The 16,374-nt window shown below is 38.0% G+C and overlaps 1 protein-coding gene across 2 annotated transcripts in view; it reads right to left on the bottom strand.

Moving 5' to 3' along the window:
- Window positions 1–16,374, bottom strand: part of nbeab (neurobeachin b) — a 322,601-nt gene that overhangs the window by 232,996 nt on the left and 73,231 nt on the right. For both annotated transcript variants that reach the window (XM_063016272.1, XM_063016273.1), the window contains exons 7-9: window positions 15,652–15,771; window positions 13,123–13,269; window positions 80–277 (exon numbers count right to left, since the gene is read on the bottom strand). In XM_063016272.1, coding sequence (XP_062872342.1) covers window positions 80–277; window positions 13,123–13,269; window positions 15,652–15,771 — 465 coding nt within the window. The remainder of the gene's footprint in view (window positions 1–79; window positions 278–13,122; window positions 13,270–15,651; window positions 15,772–16,374) is intronic.

The raw sequence follows: 16,374 nt of genomic DNA on the forward strand, positions 1-16,374 counted from the left end.
CTTGCTCAGGGACCCAAAACATGGAATTTTAACAAGGATGTTAAACATTTAGCATAAGACTGTACAGATTAAAAACTACCTGAAGCATGAGGGCGTGGGGTGAGTGGACGAAGATAGAGGGATTCTCTCTGGGTGAGGACTCCAAACATAGCTGCGCATCTGTGGCTTTGGCGTTATAGGTGAAGCAGATACTGCTCGCCAGCTTTCCATCATATAGAACCTGCTTATGGTGCTCAGCCAGGTGGATGTCGCTCTCCGACTTGAACTTAAAAGTACTCTAAATGTTACGATAATCAGAAAAAAATCAAGCATTAACAAACATTACGTGACTCTTTACCTAACAGTCATGTAAGGCTAGTCTGTCCCTAAATTTCTCTACTAGAGTGACCCGGGTCGACTATACGTGCTGTTGTGAAGTGGAAGCATCTTGGAGCAACAACAGCGCATCAGAACAGCATAAGGACACGTACAGAACAAAACTATGGAGTGCTAAAGTGCAGCACACAGCATGAAGATCATATTTTCTTAGATAACTGTCACTACCAAAATACAAACTGCCCCGGAAGCAACATCAGTACAAGAACTGTTTGCCCGGGAGCTTTGTGGATCGGTTTCCATGGCCAAGCAAACACATAATTCTTAGTTCTTAGTTCACCAACTGAAGTGGTATAAAGCACATTTTTTGCAACAATAACGACAAACAATAGAAAAACATCAAACAATGCATCAAAACTAAATATACATAATTAATGAAAATGGTAGCAATCTGGTCCCACTGTGGTTTACAAGATGTAACATAAAGCCTCCACGTGGAGACGTATGTGTACAAGTTCATTTCGTGTTTATGTGCCTGTTAAAATGCATTATTTATTTATTTTTTGTTTATTTATTTATGCATTTTCTCTCGATTCAGCATAGTCAATTTGTCTTCCACTGCTGGGGGATCCCTGATTACAGTCGAGTAGGGCATATTCCTGCTCACGCCTCCTCCGACACGTGCATAGTCCTAGCAGACCCCCTCTTTTCACCCATGCTTTCTGGACAGGTGCCTCTATTTGCTAATCAGGGTCCTTACACAGCGTTTGAAGACCCCACCCACATAGTCCGGTCATTCCGGACCCAGGGTTTGAAAGACCCGGGTGTACAGCACACTGCCATTAGACTCTGGAGCAGTGAAAAAAAATGTTTAACAAATCACTGAATAATAATATTGGGCTTGGTAAACAACTAGATGTATACTGATGTGTAAAGTGAAATGGCAGAAGAATACTGATCAGTAATCCACAATGTTCTTTGCGACCGAATTTAGGTGATACTCTGCAGCTTCCAAAATGTGATATGATATTTACCAAGCGTACAGTATAGTTTAGCAATGTAGCGCATTAAAATAGAGTCACACTGTGTAAAACAACCAGCTCAAGTCTTAACAATATCAAAGCGCAATGACAGATTTGTTTCATGTGGTAATTAAAATCATCTAAAGCCTGAATAAACGATGAATGAATAATGGATGAGTGGAGTGAAAGCATGATGGCTATAGCTGAGGAGGGCTTGCTGTCAAATCCCACGCAGACACGAGGAGACTCCACACAAAAAGGACCCGGACCGCTCCACATGGGGGTCAAACCCAGGACCTTCTTGCTTTGAGGTGACAGTGAGTCGCCCCCAACACTGTAAAAAATCCTTGTTTGGTTATGTTCTGAGAATGTAAAAATAAATGTTGGCACAACATGAATTATGGAAATAGTTGGTCCAAAAACAAAAAATTTGTTGTGCCATCAGCTGTAGTAGTTTTATTCTTCAACTTAAAATGTTAGGTTCAGTAAACGAGTACAACTGTGTTCACTCAACATTTCAAGTCCAATGAAAAAAACTGATTTGGGTGAGCAACAGTGGGAATGAGGAAACTTCTGCGCATGCGCCCTAGAGGGACGTCTTTGTGCCAGTTTTTATGGAGAGAAGAGGACTTTCAAACTGTTTTATATTAACGAGGAGCTTTCAAACAAACAGTATCTTAACATCATTACATCTTATTCACGAACTGAAACTGAACTGAAAGCTGCACAGAGGACGTTTCCATCATTTTAATGTTTTTAAACGTAACTCCACATGCCACCACTACCTCTTTTACTTTGGTCTGAATATTAAATAACTACAGACAGAGTCTGTTAAGCTGTGATAAATCACCGTATCAAACTAGTGATAGAGTTACTGAATCTTTCCACCACTAGCCGTGTCTATTAAGGAACCGACTCTTGGACCGTTACTCTGCATTTTACTAAAATATTTTGGAAGCCTGTTGAGTTACTGCATTGTAAATAACGTTAAAGCAACTGGATGCTGCTGTCAGATGCTTCAGCATCCACATACGTGTGTGAAACGGTGACTTCGCTTTTATTAACGTTGTTAACAAATCCTGGTGTATAGATATTTTTAGTTGTTGAAACGAGTGAAGAAATTCTAAACGCAGCACATTATGTAAGTAAAAAGCATTAATTAATTCATTTAATTTGAGTAAGCGTTGTTAATCTCTGGGGAATCTAAGCAAACCTTTCTTACTTTAGTTTGATTTTTACGTGCTGACTGACGTACTACAAGTACCATTTTATACTGCAGTCAATCCAGCCTCCACTTCGAAATGCTCAGTCAAATCAGCCCCCACGTTGTTTCTAAGGATGTGCATATACTAAACATTACGGTAATAGCGTCTGGTAACACTGATAAAAAAAAGTCACTGACAACCTGAACGTGACTACATCAGTTATAAATATATCAGTTAAGAACATATAAATATATCAGTTAAAAATATAAAAATATATCAGTTAAAAATATTAAAATATATCGGTTACAAATATACATATAAATATCACTTAAAAAAATATGAATATATCAGTTAAAATATATATAAAAATATCACATAAAAATATGAATATATCAGTTTATATATATATATATATATATATACGTATATATATATATAACTATAATATTATAATATATATAATATTATACAGTTATAATCAAGCAATTCTGATGTATTATTTTTAAATAAAGGCCTTTAAATTGTCAAATTTCCATTATTTTAACTCTAGACTGTTATTAAAAAGAATTCTCTAGTTTCCACAAAACAATTCCACTTCATAATGATAGTACACCATCTGTAGATGATACTCAGTTAATATCAAGCAATTCTGATGTGTCATTATTAAATAAAGGCCTTAACTTTAAAATGACACATCAGAATTGCTTGATATTAACTGAGTGACATCTACAGATGATGTACTGTACTATCATTATGAAGTGGAATTGTTCTGTGGAAACTAGAGAATTTCTTTTAATAACAGTCTATATTGAAAATAATGGAAATTTGACAATATAAAGGCTTTTATTTTGAAATGACACATCAGAATTGCTGTCAGGTTATTACCAACTCTTTTTTTCAAAGCTTGAAATTGTATTCCTAATACAGTTTGCAGGAAGAAATGGGTTTTTTAATTTTTTCATTTTTAACTTATATATGTATATTTTTTTAACTGATACATTAATATATTTTTAACTGATATATTTCTGTATTTTAACTGATATATTTATATATTTTAACTGATACATTTATATATATTTTAAGTGATAAATTTCTATATTTATAACTGATGTAGTCATGTTCAGGTGACTTTTTTTTATCAGTTTTACCAGACGCTATTACCGTAATGTTTAGTATATGCACATCCTTCGAAACAACGTGGGGGCTGATTTGACTGAGCATTTCGAAGTGGAGGCTGGCTTGACCACAGTCATTTTATTAGCATGTCAGTGCTTGTGTTAATATGCAATTTCTTACACATAAATGGGGCTCTGATATTATTATGTGTTCCAGAGTATACAGAAGTATTACAGGACCTGTAACCACATGAAAACGTGGATTCTTGAAGTGGTGAAGGAGAGTGCTGTTTTATCAAGATCACTGTCCAGTGCAGTCAATGTTGCAGTTGTAATTGAAGAAGATGTAGTAATGGACAACCTGCCCCACTACACTAATGCCTTCAAGACACCAAACCATCGAAACTGGTTTTTATTCCACCTTAAAAATTAGCAATTACATTTAGGTGCTAAGTTGACTTGTAATTTGTAGTTGCCCTTGCACCTTAAAAACTACATTTAGGCTCTACTTACATTTTGTAATATAAATTGTATCAATTGCACACTATAACATGTATAACTTGTAATTTGTTTGATACTTGAGAATGCTAAATGTTTAAAAAAAATTTATTGTTTATATGATACATGCAAATAAAATATATTTGTTAAGAATTTACATTTGCTATGCAGTGTTCACTTATTCAGTATATTTTACATGTACTTTGATACTAATTATTAATTAACTGGACTAAACAAATGTAGTTGACAGAATTGAAAATATATTGTTGGACCAACAAGGTGTATTTGATGAATTTCATTGACACAACCTATTTTTTTAGTTTGTCCAAAATTGTAGAATTGTCAGCAGAACTTAAAATATATTGTAGGACCAACAAGATGTATTTGATGAATTTCATTGACACAACTTATTTTTTTTAGTTGGTCCTAAATTCTATGGTTGTCAGCAGAACTTCAATTATGCATTTTAGATAACTTAAATTAGGCCAACTAAAAAAATTTGATGCAACGGGTCACTAAGAATTTTTAAGTTGAAGAGACTTGAAATTTTTTATAGTAAATGTAAATCAGTGAGCGTCCTGTTTTCTCCTTAAAGTCTGTTATTTTTACACCAGCACAGTTCAGAGGGTCTCTTGCTTATACCGTGGCTACTTGCAAACATTTAAACATGAAGGTTTTGTATACTGCTTTATTGTAACTAAATGATGTCTTGTTTTGCTCAGAAAAGGTTACAGTACTCCATCTTAACCAGCTTTTTATCATGGTCACCATGGTTATGCATCAAAGCCCTATATATACTTCTGCATTCAGGTTTATATAATTAATTATCTGAAATGAATCATATGAGTCCAGCCTTTCCTTTTAACAAGATCAAAGCGAGGTCCATTAGATATGGTCTGATGAGTTTGGTGTGGCCTGCACAGAGCTCTATTATCAAGTGTTTTCAATAATGTTGTCGTTTCTCTGCTTTTTTATATGTTTTTATAACATGACATTAGGAACAAAAAGCAAATGTCCAAAACTATTTATTTCACTGATGGTGCAAAAATCCAAGCAGCTCGACCTTATTTCATGGCTTGATCACATTCAGGTTTCTGATGGAGTTCAGGTCTGGAGATTAGACTGGTCATGACAGGGGTCCAGGTCTTCATCTAACTATTAGCAGAGCAGTTGTTGGGCAGAGCTGAAAATTAGACTAATCAGAGAAGATGACCATACTGCAGTCCAATCCTTATGGCCTTTTGAAACCCTCAGCCTGGCTCTTTGATTGTCATTGATGCACTCTCTGCACATAGGACCATGTTTCACCCCATAGATGATGATGATGATTATTATTATTAATATTACAACATTTAAAAAATCCACTACTTTAAATTCTATGGTAACACACAATTCTATAGACGTGCACAGCTACATTTATAGCCATAATTCATTTAAGGCAGTTAAGATGATGTGAAAAGCACCAGTCTTTTAAATATAAAGTTTGTTCTCTAAAAAGTTTGTTATCAAGTTTCAATTACATACTGGGATCCACCCTACTGGGAAAATTCATTCAATACCATTTCGCTTTTACAAACAACCTGCAGTGTTATTTTAGGTTGTGTGTTATTTGGTATGATTTGGCAGGGCTCTGGGCAGGGGTCCTTGACCACCAACTTGTTTAAATGTCACTCAATAACCATAGCATGACAAAGTAACAAAAAGCATGACTAAGACGAAACAGTTCGAAAGTGGATCCTAGAGGCAGAACCAAAGTGTGAAGCTAGTGAGAGAGAATAAAACAACTTGCATCAATAAGAAGCAAGAAAACTGAAGTCTACAGAAGAACTAAAGAAGCAAAAATCGCATTTAACACGTCTTTTGCAGTTAGCTTCGCTGCATCGAGCACCCCAAACAACTCGAGCCAAGCTACCGAGGTCCTTCCATGTATGGGTACCTTCAAGTGTGCTCAGCGTGTTCCTGATTCTGGAAAGGGAAACTACACTGTACATACATTATTTGTACTTTATTCATGCGTTTACTACGCTAGTGTTATTTAATGTTGTGTGTTTTTTGGCATGATTTGGCAGGAGTCCCTATTTACTTTACACCATTTCAGCTTACGAAAGCTTTCATAAGAACGTTCCAATTTTGGATCCACTTTAGGGTTAGACAGGAAAGCCATTCAAAGTAAAATCTGTGCCAAAGCAAAAATACCATTTAATGATCTGCTATGGTGATTCCTAACATGGGAGCAGCAAAAAAGAACTAATTCAGTATTTCTATGTTTAATAAATAATTTTTCCAAATATATCCTCTAGACCACCCAATGCAGTTAGATCCATGTTGAGTCCATGCTGGTTCCTCCCAAGGTTTCACAAATTCTTTGTACAAACAATGTTCATTATAAAAGTGCCACACAAATACATTTGATTTGATTTAACTTTTGGACACAGGGTGTAAATTGTATGTACACTTTGTAAAGCCACACACTGTCTGACAGCTGCCCATTTGTTATGTATAATTTCCTGGAATTGTACAAAGCATTAGAAGCTCCCATTTGCAATATGTGACATTCTGATAGCACGGCTTTCAAATCTAATCTGAATGAGCAGCAACAATTTATTCCTGCCCAGAAACAAATAAAACTGTTGTATAATAATAAATAAATACATGACACAGGACATTTATCATAAACTTGATTAGCATTTTTCTGGGGGGGGCGTAATTTTGACAGAATGCTGGCATGATATTTCACAAATTTCTGGCAATAACCGACAATGTAATACAAGCCTGGTGGCAGAAATGTCCTACCAGCTACTGAGCATTAGCCATCCACATAATCAGCAACATCATAAAATGTGCTATGAATGAAACGTCCTGTAGTCCAAAAAGTATAAAGAATCAAAGTATAAAGTACTGTATAAAAAAATTATTGATTAAATGATTACTAAATAAATCAAATCTTCTTTAACAAGGAAAAGTATAAAAACCACTGCTGTGATCATCATCATCCTCCTGCAACAGAATCAGCTGGATGGGGAAAAAAGCAGCAAACATTGCTACAACAATTCTTCAGATTGGTAGAGGGTCAAAATGACTCCCCACTGACCGCGATGACCATCAACTTGTTTAAATGTCACTCAAAAACCATAGCATGACAAAGTGACAAAAGGCATGACTAAGACAAAGACAAAATAGGTTCCTAGAGGCAAAACCAAAGTGTGAAGCTAGTGAGAGAGAGAGAGAAAAAAACTTACATCAATAATAAGCTACAAAAGACCACAAGATGTGAACTGTAGAGAAATGGAATAATGGCAAGCCATAACCTAGTCGTTAAGGTACTGGACTAGTAACCAGAAGGTCACTGGTTCAAGCCCCACCACTGCCAGGTTGCTGCTGTTGGGCCCTTGAGCAAGGCCCTTAACCCTCAATTGCTCAGACTGTATACTGTTACTGTAATGTAAGTCGCTTTGGATAAAGGCGTCCGCTAAATGCCGAAACTGTAAATGTAAATGGAATAAGAGCATCTTTTCTCAATCCTGGGCTCAATCCTGAGGTGGAGTCCTTTCTGTGTGGAGTTTGCATGTTCTCCCCGTGTCTGCATGGGTTTCCTCCCAGGTGAATTGAAGATACAAAATTGTCCATGACATTTAACTTGTGAACTGATGAATCTTGTGTAATGAGTAACTACCGTTTCTGTCATTAACGTAGTCAAAGTGTCAAAAATCCTAATAAATAAACTTCTCTAATAAGCACAATTTTTACCTTAGTCAAACACATGGTCATCTAATGGCTACTGTAAATAAGCTGTTTCATTTATTTTATTCTATAAGCTATTGTCAGAAAATCTTACATTTTCTAAATTAAACAATGTCATTTAAAGCATTTATTTTGCAGAAAATAACAACTAGTCAAAACTAAAAAACCAGCATTCTCAGAATAACACAAAAAAAAACATGTTTAACATGTTTAAATTTATTTTAATATTTTAACGTACTACTGCTGTTTTAACTAATTAGTTCAGAATATTTGGTGTAATAACCCTGATTTTTAATCACAGCTTTCATGAAAGCTTTCTTGGCTCTACTCCAGTCTCTCACATCACTGTGGGGTGAATTTATTCCACTGCTGGTGCAAAAATCCAAGCAGCTCGGCTTTGTTTCATGGCTTGATCACATTTAGGTTTCTGATGGAGTTCAGGTCTGGAGATTAGACTGGTCATGACAGGGGTCCAGGTCTTCATCTAATTATTAGCAGAGCAGGTGTTGGGCCGAGCTGAAAATTAGACTTATCAGAGAAGATGACCATATTGCAGTCCCCTATGGTCCAATCCTTATGGTCTTTTGAAAACATCAGCCTGTGTCTTCTTTGATTCTCATTGATGAAGGGCTTTTTTTAGCTGTGCACTTCACCCCATAGATTATTATTATTATTTGTCAAAAAACTGTAGTCCATCTGTTTCTCTACATACCTCATTAGCCTGCTTTCACCCTGTTCTTCAATGGTCAGGACCCCCACAGGACCACCACAGAGCAGGTATTATTTAGGTGGTGGATCATTCTCAGCACTGCAGTGACACTGACATGGTGGTGGTGTGTTAGTGTGTGTTGTGCTGGTATGAGTGGATCAGACACAGCAGCGCTGCTGGAGTTTTTAAATACCGTGTCCACTCACTGTCCACTCTATTAGACACTCCTACCTAGTTGGTCCACCTTGTAGATGTAAAGTCAGAGACGATCGCTCATCTATTGCCGCTGTTTGAGTTGGTCATCTTCTAGACCTTTATCAGTGGTCACAGAACGCTGCCCATGGGGTGCTGTTGGCTGGATATTTTTGGTTGGTGGACTATTCTCAGTCCAGCAGTGACAGTGAGGTGTTTGAAAACTCCATCAGCGCTGCTGTGTCTGATCCACTCATACCAACACAACACACACTAACACACCACCACCATGTCAGTGTCACTGCAGTGCTGAGAATGACCCACCACCTAAATAATACCTGCTCTGTAGTGGTCCTGGGGGAGTCCTGACCATTGAAGAACAGCATGAAAGGGGGCTAAAAAAGCATGCAGAGAAACGGACTACAGTCAGTAATTGTAGAACTACAAAGTGCTTCTATATAATAAGTGGAGCTGATAAAATGGACAGTGAGTGTAGAAATAAGGAGGTGGTTTTAATGTTATGGCTGATCTGTGTATGTTTTAACAGTTAGTAGCAGGAGGATCAGCTGCAGATATCAAAAAAATTAATTCAATAAGTATGTATTTGGCAATTATATTAATGGATCTTGCTTTGCTTTGAGTCATAGTGGAACAAAAAGTGTATTGTAGTCACAATGGTTAAAGCATATATTTAGTTTGATATTATAATTTGTATACACTTAATTCATTAAATAATAACAATAATTGTGCAAAGCAAAGCATGCGAAACATTTACTGTGTACTATCCTTCAGACAGTGTATTTTCTAATATTTAAACATTTAATTATTTACCTACTAACCTTCTTATAACCAGTATTTCTGCACCACTGTACTCACAGATCATCATCACTATTACCCTGACCTCATCACCACATGCAGACCTGCTTCTTCAACCCAGTAATTAATGAATGTATTTCTGGGCTGCCGTACGATGCTTAATCTCAGTAGTGCAGTTTAGTGGCGGCTCCTGGACCGGAGCACTTGAGCAGTCGTGCCTGCTTGTCATTGCTGGTGAGGAATAACATGAATCATTCTCTCCTCGGATCAATCCCATAAATTGCAGCATGCATTGAGGAATAACTACTCCCCTGCCAGCTCTGTAGAATTAGCGCCAAACCACTGGAGCCACATGTTATGGCTGGCGGTCCTTTGGCAATAAATGGACCACAAAACCAGATTAATTCAGACAGATTTGTCATAGCAGATGGAGGTAGGACAAAGGTGGGGTTGTGATATAATTTGTAGAAATATTGGATTAGATACTAACCAGTCAATGGGAGGAAATAAATATGTAATGCTTAAGCAGAAATTACACGGGTTTGTTTTATTTAAAATTAAAATAATAAATAATAACCACGGGTTCTTAAACTCTGTTATAGAACATTATGTACAACAAATAATGTATGTACACCAACTAGGCATAACATTATGACCACTGACAGGTGCAGTGAATAACACTGATTATCTCTTCATCATTTGAGCGAGTTTGACAAGGGCCAAATTGTGATGGCTAGACGACTGGGTCAGAGCATCTCCAAAATTGCAGCTCTTGTTGGGTGTTCCCGGTCTGCAGTGGTCAGTATCCATCAAAAGTGGTCCAAGGAAGGAACAGTGGTAAACTGTGACAGGGTCATGGCCGGCCAAGGCTCACTGATGCACATGGGCGCCTGCATGAACAACGATTGGCTGTTGCTCATAGGGTTGGGGCAAGTCGGATCATGGGTCCTCATAACTGGCGCAATTATGACCTGTGCTGGCTGATTGATGGCGCCTGCACAGGTTTGAGGAATAATGCTGATCAGGGTGTGGCTCTCTGTGCACAGTGCTGATCGCTGTATATGGGCTCGACTCGTGCAGGTGAAAAATGCAGTCTGTACTGAGCACGTCGGAGGGGGCGTGTGTCAGTTGAGAAGCGTCCTCAGTCAGCGGTGGAGGGTTGAATCTGTGGAGGATTCAATCAGGGTAATTGGACACGACCAGATTAGGGGAGAAAATTGGGGGAAAAAAGGTGGACAATTTCGTATCTCCAATCCAACCTGACTGCACGTCTTTGGACTGTGGGAGGAAACCAGAGCACCCGGAAGAAACCCACACAGACACAGGGAGAACATGCAAACTCCACACAGAAATAACCCAGAACCTTCTTGCTGTGAGGCGACAGTGCTACCCACTGAGCCACCATGCCGCCCTGTACAGCCATTATGTTCTACACTAGACTGTGAATAGAAAGGTCTCTAAGATTAATCTAAATGAACAAAAAAATCAATGCTCAGCTGCATGGACTCTGACTTAATCTATAACAAAATGGTCATATGAGTTTGACCAATAATACTGACTGACATGCTGACGGTCAGCGTTCTTCAGACGCATACATCTTCCAAAAAGCCAAGTGAAACATCAGTAGCACATTTCACTGGATTTTCCTTCAGCTCACACTTTCTACCAACAGGTCTGTCATATTAATGTGTGTCGCAAAGCTAATTAATATAATTAATGTTACACTTGAGTACACTTTTCTTAGCTCTCCGCTGTATTTAAAGCCATGCTCTAAGAAAACCCCAACTGTGCATTTTATTGGCCAAGACTGTAACTGGGTGCTCAGCCAAGCCGAGTCAGATCTACTGCAAAGCAAAATAAAACAGCTAACACTTCAGTTTAAGTGTAAATTACACAGTGCAGGAACACCCCTGCAGCTCCAATTACAAACAGCACTATGATACTTATTCAACAGGCTGCAGCTTTAAAATAAAGATCAACCGACGGGCTCAGTTTGGCCCGCTGGACGTAATTAAGGACAAGAACACTACAGAGGAACAGCGAACTGAAGGTCAGACACATGAAGGAAAGGAAAAAAAAAAAAAAACTAGAAGCAAGAGTCATGGCTGCACTACTGCAACTCCCTCCTGGCAGGTGCACCTATGTCCATTATTAAACTCTTGCAACTCATTCAAAATGCAGCTGCCCCTCTGGTTTTTAACCAACCTAAACACTGCCACATCACCACACTGCTGCGTTCTCTTCACTGGCTTCCTGTAGCTACCACATTCAGTTTAAAACACTGATGCTCGCCTACAAAGCCAGAAATGGACCAGCCCCAAGTTACCTTCGTGGTCTAATCAAACCCCGCTCTGTACCACGCAACCTCCGAGCCACTATAGTCTCGCTCGACTTGATCCTCCACCCAGGACTCGAGGAAGACGAGCATCAAGGCTCTTCTCTGTACTGGCACCCAAATGGTGAAACGAGCTTCCCTGTCTGTCTGAACATCTGAGTCTCTTGCTGTCTTCAAAAGCCTTAGCCTTAGTTTTGTTTGTTTGTTTATTAGGATTTTAACATCATGTTTTACAATTTGGTTACATTCATGACAGGAACTGTAGTTATTCATTACACCAGATTTATCAGTTCACAAGGTTATATCAAACACAGTCATGGACAATTTAGTGTCTCCAATTCACCTCACTTGCATGTCTTTGGACTGTGGGAGGAAAACCCACACGGACATGGGGAGAACATGCAAACTCCACACAGAAAGGACCCAGATCGAACCCAGGACCTTCTTGCTGTGAGGCAACAGTGTTACCCACTTAGCCACTTAGCCTTGGTATGGTTTTGTTAGCTCTTGTTTGCTTCTTGTTTAAGTCTTGTTTAGTTCATGTCTTGTCTTAGACTGATTCATGTTTAGTATTAGCTTAAGGCTCATGTTTAGTATTAGGGTTTAGGTTTGTTTAGGTTCTTGTTTTATGTGTTTAGCAATTAGCATTAGCATTTAGCTTAGCCTAAGTCTTGTGTTAGTTTGTCTTGTTAATTAATTAATTTGCCTGCATGCATGTCCGTCCCTCTCTTGTTTCGTCCTAGCCCATATCGTTACAAAAACGAGCCATAAGGAATCTTATAGCTTCTAAATATTTCAGTAAAGTAGTTTGTTTTCTGTAAACAGGAACCTTTCTTTTGTGATATCCCTTTTTCTTTTTGTTATAAATGTCAACAAAAGTTTACATCTACATCTAGTTTTTTTTTACATAGGGTAGGAAAGTCTAGGCTCAAATCCAATGCGGTAAAGACACCTGAAACAAGCAAATAATTCTTGAAAACCTTTTAGCGGGACTGATTTAGAGACATTTTGCAAAAATAATAATAATAAAATAATGCTTTATGTAACTCAGAGATTCCATAAGAAAGATCTTAGCTATCAACATTTTCTGGCTGTTGTTTCCTCCAGGCAGATTTGATAAGAATCCTCTACAAGCATAAACGGACATATTGGTTTCTGCAGGACAAATACAGACCTTATAGCTCGGACCCAGCTGATGGATGGCAAAGATCTGGGCAGGGTTAAGAGCATCACTGAACACGTAAATGGCCCCGATCTGTCCACAGAACACACGGTTCGCGTCCGCCGTCTCCGACGAACCCAGGAAACATTTATCATAGCTCTGTGATGAGAACGAGATGAATGGAGAAGAATTACACTTTCAATTTTACAAACATGAGTATGTAGGTACTGTAGGTATCTTTTAAAATTGTAAAGCAAATAAGTATATAAAAAAAAATTATAAACATAAAAGAGGGGCAGACTGTACATCTGAGAAAAGAGGAAGATAAACGTCTCCACACAGTGAACACCGTAATGCAGCACATACTGAGTGTGAGATTGGATTGAGGACTGCAGCACAAGCAGGAAAAGTTTAAAAAGAAGCAAATATTTGCTGAGTCGACGTGAGGAGAATTTTAGATGCATTCACTCAGTCCATCTATCCTTACTACATTTTACTGAAATATAGAATAAGATTAGCACAACACTGTACATTTGTTATTTCTTACCGTTTTATAATCCTCGTAGTTTCATTATTTTTTACCTGAAATTGGATCTCAGCGGTGGTGGGCCAGCGTAACAGACTGCTGTGCCACCCGAGCATAAAGATATTATATTAAACACCAAAAAGTCGCTTTGAGTCCAACATTCAGCCTTTAATCAGCCATACCAGGATCTTACAGCTTTACCTTTTTGTATTTGGTTTGTATTTGACCCACACCAACATGCTTAACTTTGCAGCAACATTTCTAATTATTTTCTACAACATTAATAATAATAATAATAATAATAATAAGTTCAACTTATATAGCGCCTTTCACCAAGCTCAAGGTCGCTGTACAGTAATAAAAAGTGAAAACAAACGACAACACGCAAAACAAGACAAGGCAAAACAGAACAAAAACAAAAACAAAACAAAAACAAACCGACAGTGAGTAAGGATAGGTTAGAGATATAAGTTCAAGAAGTAGAATGAAAATGTTGTGAGAAGAGATGGGTTTTTAGAGACACCTTGAAAGCAGAAAGAGAAGAAATAGAGCGAAGAGTCGAGGGCAGAGAGTTCCAGAGTGTTGGGGCGGCAACGCTGAAGGATCTGCCGCCCATAGTGGACATCCTAAATCTAGGAACAGATAGTTGATTCGTGTCTGACGACCTTAGTTTGCGTGATGGTGTGTGATGTGTGAGGAGTTTAGTAAGATAGGCGGGAGCAAGACCATGAAGTGCTTTAAAAGTCAAGACCAGAATTTTATATTTAATGCGCATGGAAATTGGCAGCCAATGTAGTTCTTCCAAAACAGGGGTGATGTGGTCAAACTTTCGGGTAAATGTCAGGACCCGAGCAGCTGCATTTTGTATAGTTTGCAGGGGACGGAGGGTTTTGGCGGGAAGTCCGTGCAATAAGGAATTGCAGTACATTGCAGGAAATGTACATTAGCACCTTGTTAGACTTTTGTAATCTATCTGTCTGTCTGTCCGTCCGTCCGTCCATCCGTCCGTCTGTCTGTGTGTCTGTCTGTCTGTCTGCCTGTGGGTCTATCTATCTATCTATCTATCTATCTATCTATCTATCTATCCATCCATCCATCCATCCATCCATCCATCCATCCATCCATCCATCTGTCTGTGTCTATCTTTCTGTCTGTCTATTAGTCCGTCTGTCTGACTATCTATCTGTTTATCTGTCTGTATGTCTGTCTATCTATCTATCTATCTATCTATCTATCTATCTATCTATCTATCTATCTATCTATCTATCTATCTATCTATCTATCTATCTGTGTATCTATCTCTCTGTCTGTCTGTCTGCCTGTCTGTCTGTCTGTCTATCTTTCTATCTATTTTTTCATGCAGCCAAGCTATTTACAGATAGTCATGACAATAGGAAACAATGAAAAATCTGTTTAATGAGAGTAAAAAAAAATGTATAAAACAGGATTTCAAACCTGAATTATGTAGTAAATTTAAACGGACGCTTCTAGCACAAGGTGTAAAATTCTGTAAAATTGTCTGAATCCAAGTAGTTTCAACCAGTATCTAAAGTTCTTTGTAATCAACCATTAAAAATCCATAAAGCTAATAAATCAGACAAATTTGCATTCATTTTTATTATTAATTATTAATTATTGCTTACACAAGATTTTAAATTCTAAGCAGGATTGTGAAATACACTTCCAACACCACAGTCCTTGAATTTAATTGTTTTATAAACTGTTTACGCCTGTCAGAGCTGCATCATTTCATTTTCATTAAGCAGAATCTCTTTTTAATAAGGTTTTTTTGTACAGGATCTTGATCACACGATGATTAATTCAGCCTTGTAGTCTGTGTACAATTCAGCAAGTCAGCAACTCTTACTGAAAGAACTGAGATATAAACACAGATCTGACCGAGCGCTGAGATGTTAAGCTGAACGTCTGGAGAAGCTGAATGCATTTCACAGAGCAGCAACGATCAAACAGCAGTGAAAAGCAGAAGTAAAGGATATAGTTAAACGTGCTCTTACATCGTTGGTGTTAACGTGCCAGGCCATGTCACCGTATGAGACCAGCTGGCCGTTTACGTAGCAGCGGATCTCGCTGTTCCTCCAGCGGTTGTAGATGTGCACAATGCTGATCATGTACCACTGCGGAGACCAATAATAGATGTATTAGGAACACTTATTATAACCAAGTCGTTGGTTTGATATGAAAATTTTATAATTAAATGAAAAAGAAACATAAAACACTTCACACTTCATTTCATTGCATCAGTTCTAATGTGTGTGTTTCCATCACTGTCTACTTTTTAGGGTAATTCTTGCTTTTCCCTTTTTTATTTTTATTTCTCTGTCCACTTCTTGCATTGAACCAGTTTCTGTGGCAGCATAAAAAACCCATAACACCATCATCACCCTGCCATCCAGGCCAGGAAGCAGACCATGTATTTATTATTTTTCTTCCTAACATGGCTTTTAGACACTTTATTTTATTTTTATTTTATTTTTCATGTCTTTATTTCGTTATGGAAACTCGACATTCACATATAAAACACATCTGAGCAGCAAAGAGCTTCCACAGTGTCTGAGGAGAAAAGGAGGCGAGCTGTAAATAATAGATCAGATGAAGAGTTCAGAACTGAGTCTGAAAAAGGGACGTAGGTCTAGTATAGTGGTCACAGTACAGACCAGCACTGCACTACACACACTAATACACACAGTAAAACACACACTCTAATACACACACACTGC

The sequence above is a fragment of the Trichomycterus rosablanca genome, chromosome 20, assembly GCF_030014385.1.
Source record: "Trichomycterus rosablanca isolate fTriRos1 chromosome 20, fTriRos1.hap1, whole genome shotgun sequence".
Lineage (NCBI taxonomy): Eukaryota > Metazoa > Chordata > Actinopteri > Siluriformes > Trichomycteridae > Trichomycterus > Trichomycterus rosablanca.